The sequence below is a fragment of the Maniola jurtina genome, chromosome 27 (genome assembly GCF_905333055.1).
Source record: "Maniola jurtina chromosome 27, ilManJurt1.1, whole genome shotgun sequence".
In the NCBI taxonomy this organism is placed as follows: Eukaryota; Metazoa; Arthropoda; class Insecta; order Lepidoptera; family Nymphalidae; genus Maniola; species Maniola jurtina.
The window spans coordinates 6,560,717-6,571,938 of NC_060055.1; the positions used below are offsets into that span (position 1 = coordinate 6,560,717).

At 34.4% G+C, this 11,222-nt stretch overlaps 1 protein-coding gene across 7 annotated transcripts in view; it reads left to right on the forward strand.

The window, feature by feature from the left end:
- LOC123879009 (protein daughterless) overlaps positions 1-10,477 on the forward strand; it is a 131,245-nt gene extending 120,768 nt beyond the window's left edge. For 2 of the 7 annotated variants that reach the window (XM_045926467.1, XM_045926469.1), the window contains 4 exons: positions 3,379-3,474; positions 4,421-4,566; positions 5,646-5,755; positions 6,390-10,477. In XM_045926467.1, the coding sequence (XP_045782423.1) occupies positions 3,379-3,474; positions 4,421-4,566; positions 5,646-5,755; positions 6,390-6,440 (403 nt within the window). In that variant the 3' untranslated portion in view covers positions 6,441-10,477. Of the gene's footprint in view, positions 1-473; positions 601-1,688; positions 1,731-3,378; positions 3,475-4,420; positions 4,567-5,645; positions 5,756-6,389 lie in introns of those variants that run through there. The other 5 variants (XM_045926470.1, XM_045926468.1, XM_045926473.1 and 2 more) reach the window with 3 other exon arrangements.
- Positions 10,478-11,222: the final 745 nt, after the last annotated feature.

Genomic DNA, 11,222 nt, shown 5'->3' on the forward strand with positions numbered 1-11,222 from the left:
CATAAATCTGTCTCGTTTTAACTGAAACTTAAGTCTAAGCAAAGTCAAAGTGCGATCTATAGATTTCAACCTTAGATTATGGACTAAAATCGTACTTTTGACGTGACACAAAGCAAATATGGCAAGACCTTTCTCAAAATATGCATTACTAGCTGATGCCCGCGACTTCGTCCGCGTCCATTTAAGTTTTCCGAAATCCCGTGGGAACTCGTTGATTTTCCGGGATAAAAAATGGTCTGTGTGCTAATCCAGGATATTATCAATCTTTATTCCAAATTTCAGCCAAAACCGGTCAGTAGTTTTTGTGTGAAAGAGTAACAAACATACACACACACATACATACACACAAACTTTCGCCTTCATAATATTAGTGTGGTTTATGTACTTTTACTTTAATTACTACTGAAAAAATGTATTTACTCATATCATGTAACATACATACATACTAACAAATCATTTGTTTATAGTTTCAGCGCTTCCGTCATGCTAACAACATTGGGTCACAGTATTAAATATACCTATAACACAAAAAAAAAAAATTCGTGTCTGTCTGTATGTCTATGTGTTTTTTTTCGTAGATTGTAGGTACCTACTCGTTATGAAGTTGGAGGTATTAGTTGCCTCTAGTACTGCAAATGTTCATGGTCGGCGGTAATCACTTAACCTCAGGCGATCCGCGTGCTCGTTTGCTCACTGTTTTTATTTTTATTAAAGAAAATTTTAAATAAAAAATATGTTCTTACATCTGTTGACACCTGAGCATCACTAATATTTGCATGTCGTTGACGCGGCCTTAAAGTTTCCACCCATTCAAAAATCGCCTCAAGAAGTTTTTTTTTTTTCTCTCTCTCGTCTGGCTTTACAAAGATTAGCCAATGTCAAGTTTGTAGTTATTTGTAACAAGTTAGGGAAACTATACAAGTAGAGCGCTTTCCAGTCAGTTTTAACAAAAAAAAAAAACACTCCAAAAAGGCAGAGCACTCCCGCCAGCTAACACCGACACAGACGAAGTCTCTCAAGAAGTTTTCACTTTGAAAAAAATGGATCTATCTTTTTTATAGGAATACTAATTTTTGTCTAGGTGCATAATTAAGGTCCAAACACACTTGCGCTGAGCGACGCAACAAATATGGTTTATACTAGCTGACGCCCGCGACTTCGTTTCCGTGGATATAGGGTTTTAAAAATCCCGTGGGAATTCATTGATTTTCCGGGATAAAAAATAAGCTATGTGTTAATCCAGGGTATAATCAATCTCCATTCCAAATTTCAGCCAAATCCGCTCAGTAGTTTTTGCGTAAAAGAGTAACAAACATCCATCCATGCATACAAACTTTCGCGTTTATAATATTAGTAGGATGAGTTTTGTATGGATCAAGGCGCAGCGTAAGTGCGTTCGGACTATTAACCCCAATTAACACAAACCTTGGCTTTTAGAAAAAAAATGTTAATTTATACAGTAAGTGTAGAACAAATATCACGTCACTAAAGTTGGAACTGTATTGATTTGAATATTCAAAAAGAGCAGCCGCCGAGTTTCTTGCTCTACAATGATATTTAGCAGGAAAAATAGATTGTAAATCTGTGTATTCCCAACTTTGGTGACGCGTAGCAACGCTGTATGCATCATGCTTAGTGTGTGTATGTGTGTCACGCATTTAGTCAGTAAGTTGTTTTTTTGGAAACAGGCGGTCGGCTGAACTCTCTCGCGCGCTGCCTTTGCTTCGGAGGTAAGTTCGGAGGTTTTTTTTTTGTAATAACTGAACTAGTGTGCGACAAGGATCTTTTGGCGCGTGGCCAAAATCGGAACTAACGCCGCCATCTTGTGAAGTGTCACGCTGTCCCTTGTGTGTGGTGTTGCTATGTAAAAAATCTGAAATTCACTTTTTTTAAATATTAGATGCATTCCACATACATTAACATCACTGTGTCTGCTATCTTATAACTATACCCACGCGAGTGAAGCCGCGGGTGCCCGCGGCTTCACTCGCGTAGATTTCGGTTTTTTTTAATTCTGTAGGAACTCTTTGATTTTCCGGGATAAAAAGTAGCCTATGTCCTTCCCCGGGATGTATCTCAAGTCTGTACCAAATTTCATTAAAATCGGTTCAACGGTTGGGCCGTGAAAACGTAGAAGACAGACAGACAGATAGACAGACGGACAGACAGACAGACGGACAGACAGACACACTTTCGCATTCATAATATTAGTATGGATACGGATAGTATGGATTTCGTAGTACGTAAATGTAATATTTGAGCAGATAAACATGATAGTTTGCAAGTCCATGGCCTATCAATGGTTTTTATTATTCTTTTAATTTAATCGACTGCCTTTTATTAACCCCCGACCCAAAAAGAGGGGTGTTATAAGTTTGACGTGTGTATCTGTGTATCTGTGTGTCTGTGTATCTGTGTATCTGTGTATCTGTTTATCTGTCTGTGGCATCGTAGCGCCTAAACGAATGAACCGATTTTAATTTAGTTTTTTTTGTTTGAAAGGTGGCTTGATCGAGAGTGTTCTTAGCTATAATCCAAAAAAATTGGTTCAGCCGTTTGAAAGTTATCAGCTCTTTTATAGTTTTCTTGTAGAAAAGAAGGTTAGATAACCCTTAGGTTCATAATATTCAAGTGTCAATTGACAAATGTCGAGCTGTCAAGATGGACGTTGCCTAGATATACATAATTATTTATTTGAAAATGATGTTTTGGAAAACTCAGATACTTTGGATTCGATTGTAGGCGCGGAATAGTCCAAGAAAATCGTTTCAGCCGTTTGAAAGTTATCAGCTCTTTTCTAGTTACTGTAACCTTCACTTGTCGGGGGTGTTGAAAATTATTAATTTACACTTGTCTAATTAATTAATTAGATAAAAGGCAGTCGATTTTCAATTTGTTCAGATTTTAGTTTCAGTTAAAACGGGTCAGATTTATTTTTCTTTTCGTTTTTACACTGTCTTTTTTTAATTTTTTCATACTCTTTATTTTAAGGAGTTTTTTGGAATATTCCAAACGGAATTGACATATGTCAATTTTCACTGTCTTTCTGTATGAGCAAAGTCAAAGTGTGCTATATTGATCTCTGTTTTGAGCTATTTTTGAAGTGTTAAAAACGAGACAGCGTTATACCGCTGGCGTAAATCTGTCTCGTTTTAACTGAAACTCAAGTCTAAGCAAAGTTAAAGAGCGCTTTGTAGATTTCAACCTAAGTTAGACCAGTCTATCTAGACTTTCGTGAGTTTTGGAAAAACTGTCCTTCAATAATAATAAATAATTGTTACTAAGATACTTGGCTAGTATAATCAAGTAAGCGTCAAACGAAATTCTCTCTTAAGTTTATACAAATCAATGTCCTCAAGGCTGATATTTGCATGCTAGTTGCTCATCCGCCGACGAAGGTGACGACGAAATGGACCCACAAGCCAAAGCTCTACGGGAGAAAGAGAGGCGGCAAGCTAACAATGCTAGGGAAAGGTGAGTTTTATGTCTATAGATATAAGGTACATTTTCACTTGAATGTTTGCATGGTAATCTTGAAAGAAAAATTTAATAGGTCATTAGACGTTTACGATTGATAAAGCGAAGCGAACTTTGACTTTGCTCCGACTTAAGACACTGTTAAAACGAGACAGCGTTATATTGCTGGCATAAATCTATCTCGTTTTAACTGAAACTTAATTCTGAGCAAAGCCAAAGTACTCATTTCTTTTCTTTTCTCGCTTTTCTTTCTAATCACTTCGCTCAAAAAAAGACAGAAATTGGAATTGTGTCAAAATACTGTAAGGCCGATGATTTTTGTCAGTCCTAGCACAGACTACGGTCTATTTGGGCTGCAAATAGCAAACACCAGTCTAGTGCTATGGTCTAACATAATTCTAATAGTGTGATGTAAATGTTCACTTTACATTCAGTCAGTTACGTAAGCGGCAATCAGAAGGATTTCTGAAGAAAACAGATAGAATTACTAAAATTATAAATGTAATATAAAAGGAAAAGCACTTGTCTATCAACACACAGCTCAAAACTAATGGACAATTTGAAAAAAAAAAAAACATATAAATAATATGTTTCATTTAATATAAATAAATAGAAAAAAAAATATAAATACTAACTACACGACACCTGACATATTTTATAGAACAACTAACAATTTGAAACGTGTAAGGTCTCGTAACTAAAATTCTGCTCTTCAATTTAATACTGTGACCCCTATGTATGTTTAGCTGACATTTGCTGTGAAAATAATATATTATGACTTGTAATTTATGTATGTTATAATATGTATTTGACATGTATTGTGACTAAGTAATGTTTCAGCAAAGCCATCTGTACTCATATCAACCATACTCTTCCTTTTTCATGCTCTATTACTTCTCCTAGTATGAAGTTTTAAAACTCATAAAGCATGACTTATCTCCAGGATAAGGATAAGGGACATAAACGAAGCGCTAAAAGAGCTGGGTCGGATGTGTATGACGCACCTGAAGAGTGACAAGCCGCAGACCAAGCTGGGCATCCTCAACATGGCTGTGGAAGTCATCATGACGCTGGAACAGCAAGTCAGAGGTCAGTATACCACTCCTAGTCTGTGACTTATCTCCAGGATAAGGGTAAGGGACATAAACGAAGCGCTAAAAGAGCTGGGTCGGATGTGTATGACGCACCTGAAGAGCGACAAGCCGCAGACCAAGCTGGGCATCCTCAACATGGCTGTGGAAGTCATCATGACGCTGGAACAGCAAGTCAGAGGTCAGTATACCACTCCTAGTCTGTGACTTATCTCCAGGATAAGGGTAAGGGACATAAACGAAGCGCTAAAAGAGCTGGGTCGGATGTGTATGACGCACCTGAAGAGCGACAAGCCGCAGACCAAGCTGGGCATCCTCAACATGGCTGTGGAAGTCATCATGACGCTGGAACAGCAAGTCAGAGGTCAGTATACCACTCCTAGTCTGTGACTTATCTCCAGGATAAGGGTAAGGGACATAAACGAACCTCGATAGATCAACGGTTGAGGAGCGGACTGAATTCCGAAAGGTCGGCGGTTCAAACCCCAACCGTTGCACTATTGTCGCACCCACTCCTGGCTCAAGCTTTACGCTTAATTGGAGGGGAAAGGGGAGTATTAGTCATGATTAGCATGGCTAATATTCTTTAAAAAAAACGAAGCGCTAAAAGAGCTGAGTTGGATATGTATAACTTATCTGAAGAGTGACAAGCCGCAGATACTTATTATCGAAGTATACTATACTTTTTGAATCCATAAACCCCTTTCTTATATTTGACTCGCTTAAATTCGTCTTTGTAATCAAGATAACCTTACCGTATCTAGGTCAGCGTAGGCTTATTATATCACTTATTACGATGTACTCGCGCAAACCCAGAAAAAACGTTTTTTATTATTGACTAGCTGATGCCCGCGACTACGTCTGCCTGGATTTAGGTTTTTGATATCCCGAGGGAGCTCTTTGATTTTCCGGCATAAAAGGAGCCTATGTGCTAATCCAGGATATTATCTATCTCCATTCCAAATTTCAGCCAAATCCGTCTAGTAGTTTTTGCGTGAAGGAGTAACAAATATACACACACACACATACATACATACACACAAACTATCGCCTTTATAATATTAGCGTGATTTTCAGAACGTAACCTGAACCCGAAAGCGGCGTGTCTAAAGCGACGCGAAGAGGAAAAAGCGGAAGATGCTCCCAAACTACTCGCCGCGCCCTTGCACCACTACCAACCCATGCCTGTGAGTATAAACCTTAACAATAAAGGCCGATTCACACCAAGCACGTACACGTGACGCGCGTAAACCCCTAACACACCGGGTTACGCATACGGTGTGCCATCTTTCATACAGTTCCATACATTACAACGCAATGGTACGCGCTACGTCTACGCTTACGCATCCTGTGTGAACGAGCTATAAGCTATAATTGAGAGCCTCAATAGCTCAACCGGTATAGGAGTGGACTGAAAACCGAAAGGTCGACGGTTCAAACCCCGCCCGTTGCACTATTGTCGTACCTACTCCTATCACAAGCCTGACGCTTAGTTGGAGAGGAAAGGAGAATATTAGTCATTTAACATGGCTAATATTCTTTTTTTTTTTCAAAGTACACTATTAAAAAAAAAATAACAATGTGTTTCAAATTTCAAAGTAATTAGGTAACTATACCAAGTGGGGTATCATATGAAAGGGCTTTACATGTACATTCTAAAACAGAATTTTATTTATTTTTATGCATAATAGTTTTTGATTTATCCTGCAAAATGTCGAAAAAATACTAGAGTACGGAACTCTCGGTGCGCGAGTCCGACTCGCACTTGGCCAGTTTTTTTAATATCACCACTTTTCTTACTTTATTAATGTTTATCTACAGGGCATGGGCCAGGTGTCAGGGCAGCCTCCCTCAGGGCCGCCGCAGCAATAGCGACGCCCCTCGCGCCTCTGCGCGCTGCCGTGAACCCCTCCGACCCCCGTGAACCCCTCTCCACAACAGTTGGACCCCACCCGCGACCCCTAGCCGGTACTAGGGGGTGTTAGTCATTTATCTGTGTGAATATCTGTGAAATATGTTTAAGTATTGCTTTTAATGCGAAAAATGTTTTTTTTTTAAAGTGGATTTTTTTAAAGTTTTTATATGGAAAAATAATTTTATTATTTATTGAAAATTAAAATTTTCGTATATTTTTTTCAACTCAACATTTTTTCTGTCAGTATTTTTTCTGTTTTCTTGAACTGTCATAGTTTTTTTTTATCTTTTTTGTTAAATTTTTGATAGCGTGACATAACTAAGTTCAGATAATTTTAAAATCTTCCTTTACTACTTTTTCATATAATTTTGAAAGATTTTTTGCATTTAAAGCGATACTAAAATATATTCTAATAAATTAAATCACACACTACATAAATATTAAAAGGCGTTACTTTAATTTAAAAAAATAGATTTAAAAAATCCCAGTGATTTTATTTTATACACTGACGTCATTAGCACACGTCTGTACTCTGTAGTTCAAATTGTTACTCAGGTACACCCAAGCGCGTCTGTAGACGCGTTTTACTTTTTTATTCTGTGGTGATTATAAAAAAAAATAGACTACAATTTCCAAAGAGTGTTGAAAAAGCAGTGCGTAGTGAATAACCGGACTTGAATAGTTAAGTGTGTATATTATAGTTTTATAATATAAACGGATGACGTCATACAGTGGAGTGACGTTAGATGACGTCAAACACCCAAAGACATTGGGTTATCCACAATTGTAAAATAAAATAGCCTAGATTTATGTATAGGTAGCCCTTTAGTGTAATAATTGATAAAATAGTATATACGGAAAAAAAGATATTTTTAATTACATACCGATTTTAAATATTAACTTTTTTTTCGCTGCCATAAGCGTAGGTTATACTTATAAGGTTCCGGAGTCCATTTTTTTTATACAAACATGGCAACATCGCTCGTCGTATCATTTTGGTTGATTTTTTTTTTCACATGGAGTTTTTTTTCAAAATGTGCTCAGCAGCTAAAGTTTTAACGCTTGACAATAAATCCGAAAGTGGACTTCGGATATATCAAGTTATGTCTAGGTATGATTTTGAGCGGATGTTTGAAAAAATCGAGCGATTTTCGCATTTATTGCGACTAATTAGGTTCTTTTTTTGGTTTTTGGTTTATAATTGATTTCCAATATTGATTTTTTTAACGAAATCAATTATAAATCGAATATTTATTGTGGTAAGTACGAAAATCGCTCAGTTCGTCGATATTTTTTTGTAAATGTGTGAAGTGGAAACAATAGAATGAACGTATTGTCACGCCAAGCCAAAAAAATAAGATTTTTGGTTAAAATTATCGAATAATTTTATTTACAAGGTTTTCAAATCGGCAATAGGTAACATTTACATACTTTTGTAGTGAATATTTTACAAGGTTTTTTTTTTAATATTTCAATAGTAGTTTTTACAGAAATCTGAATACTTTTACATTAATTGTAAGTAATAAAAATACTCTTAAAGTAGCGAAAAAATCAATTTTTTTTTTTTGCATTTTAACGTGTGTTTTTATTTAACTAATCTCAAATACTGATTTTTTTGGCTTTGCGTTGCAATGTTTGAATAATTATTATGATTGATCATTAGACAAAACTGGCTGCTAACTTATGTATATGTACTTAAGAATTTTATTATTTTAATAAAATCAGCTATCTCACACTCCAGTGAAAAATGAATTTTTTAAACCGGTTAATTTACGCTTTTGCGTATCTTTATTATTTTTTATTTTACACACGTTTTTTTTTTATAAATTAAATGTAGCTCTTATTTTTTTTTTTGATTTTGTACTTATACATTATATTTTATGTCAAGTTACAAATGCAAAGATTACTACACAAAATATTTTTTGTAATATTTATATATGATTTTTAAAAATTATCGATTTTTTTACTGATTTTTAATTTATTGAATGAAAAAAAATGTGTAAATAAATATTTGCATGAATTTTAACGAAATTGCACGAAAAACTAAATATTTTGTATGGTAAACTTTGTTTTTTGCCAAATTTTGACAGGACGAATATATTTTTGAGTTTTTCGCAAATTTTATGAGTGAAAAAGAATAATGTTTCTTCGGCATCTAATAAATAATTTTAGCAAAAAAAAAACTATTTATACGAAAATGCCATATTATTTAAATATTTTTTGTAATTTATAGTTTAAATTCTGCATAATAACATAATATGAAAACATAATAAACTTTGAAAAAAATTTGACACGTAAAAATTATGACGTAATCAATTAATTTGTGTATATAGAAAAAAATTATATGATATTTAATTTTGAAGCTCAATATTTCAATCGTATATGATTATGTATTTTGTAGTTGCATTTTAATTTTTTTTTTATCAAATCGATTTTGTATGATACTGTTTTTTTTTTAAATTAACGATCGCTTTAATACATGACAGCGCTTTAGGAGTATAGGATGATATTAAGGGTAGAATCACACTCATAAAACAAGACACTATTCGAAATAACTTGAAGTTTTTTTTGCCTCAAATCAAATTGTTTTAATTTCTATTGCTAGATTGAAGACCTCTCTAGTGCAGTGGTAAGCTCTGTGGTCTTTTGAGGTACTGGGTTCGATTCCAGTCAGAAGCAATTTATAATTTCTTTGTCTAATCAGACCAGAGGGCCTATTTCCTACCAGCAAAAACAACCACCAAATGGTTTTGGCACGAATTCGCATAAAAACCTATTAGAGGTATGGGTTTAATTAAACTGCCATACTTCTTGCAAGTTAATTCACTTTCATCTTACACTATCGTCATTTAATCACTTACCACCAGGTGCGATCGCATTCAAAATGACTTGTCATCTAATATAATTAAATAGTACACTAATGGAAGCGGTGCTGATTATATTTGTAGTCGAAATCAGATATAGTTACTTTTGTTTAAGTTAGAACCTTGACTTAAGAGGGTTTTAAACACACCCTGGTATAAAAAAAAAACTTCATTACCACGCTTTGCTTTCAATTCTTCTAGCAAACGCTTCCCATCTTAGCCACATTATCATTTTTTATCAGGTATATATATGATTTTGGTAAAGCGATAAATTAAAAAAAATTAAGTAATCCTTAACGTAGTTATAAAATAATTACCTTGGTATAGAAATTATTACAATTTGATTGAACTCAAAAAGACGCCGCGTTTTTCAAGTTGCGTCTTGTATTATGAGTGTGCTTCGGCCCAATCTCTCTTGATTGGATCAATTGCGAATTGTACTCCAAAGTAGTCTCTCGATTACGTACAGTACAGTTTGGAGCAGTTGTTTAGTTCTAAACTCTGTATTATATAGGTTTAAGGTTGATTTTCGTTTGACAGTTGAATTTAGATGACAATATGGCGGATATGACATGACAACTCAATATGGCTGCCGAGTCGGGCTCGGTTGACAAAAGTGTAATTTTTTGGTCAGCACTGAGAAATCTTAAAACAAAGTGGTTGCAGAAAACTATTCTTTGAAAACATGTGCTCTCTTCTTAAACATAATAAATTAGGCACATAATTTGATTTATAAATACTATATATGCAACTCCCTATTTTTTTGTAAATGTATTAAAATTCGTGTCAAAATAAATTAATTCTGTAGGTAAATAAAATCCGAATAGTGCAATGTCAACAAATAATTGTCTTGTATATCTTTGCTTATAAAATTCTGTAAAAGAACGATTTTAACAGATTATCTGCAACTTACCTAAAAGGACGAAGAAAACTTTATTAATTTTTTGCTAAATTAAATGCTAATTAAAGCAATTAAAAAGCATTTTTGAAAATTATAATGAAAAAAGTTCACCAATACAGTAATTTTTCTCCAACTATTTTGATTTAAGAGTATCAAGTACTGTGCCAAAACAAACAAAAACCGCCTCTATAAATACGCGACGTAGGATCGAAAGTTGATTGACAAGTATGAAAAGTTCAAAATATTTTTTTATAGTAAGCATTGTATTTTTCGTAGTTTTTAAGTGATTCACTTACTTTTATCATCGCGTCTTAGGGTTTAGTTGTCTTCTCTTCCATTTAGCGTTTACTGTATAAGTTCTTTTTTATTTTAATTAATTAATTATTATTATTGTCTAATATTATGATTTTTTGTTGTCCGTACATACAGTATGTATGTAATATTATGGCAGGTTTATAAATATACGAACGAAAATAATAATACATAATATGACGTATTCTAGTGTACAATATACATGGTAAGATATAAAGTGGGAACATACTTTAAACAGGCGAGGCTGCAAATAGTATTTTGAGTGTGATGGTGGTCATAGAAAATCTAGTATATGCTTTGACTCGCGAATCGTGTTCAAAGTATGTTCATACCCTTAACCTGAGTCCTAATTCTCTAAGACATTGAAATAGTAAGGACGCACGAAACAGCGTTATGTGACGTCAAATTTGACACCATTTTACTGTCAAGTTTGACGTCACTTATCGAAATCAAGTTAAACTTGACACTTTATGCAAAACAACTGGCAAAGACATACATCGAAATTACGTCTAATATTATGACACATTTTTATATAAGTACTGACGAATTTGACAGTAAAAATTACAGGTATATGAAATTCATCTTTCGTATACAGTCTTACGAGAAAATATTGCATATATTGTCAAAATCATTATAATGCGTAAAAAATGACTTCTTAGTGT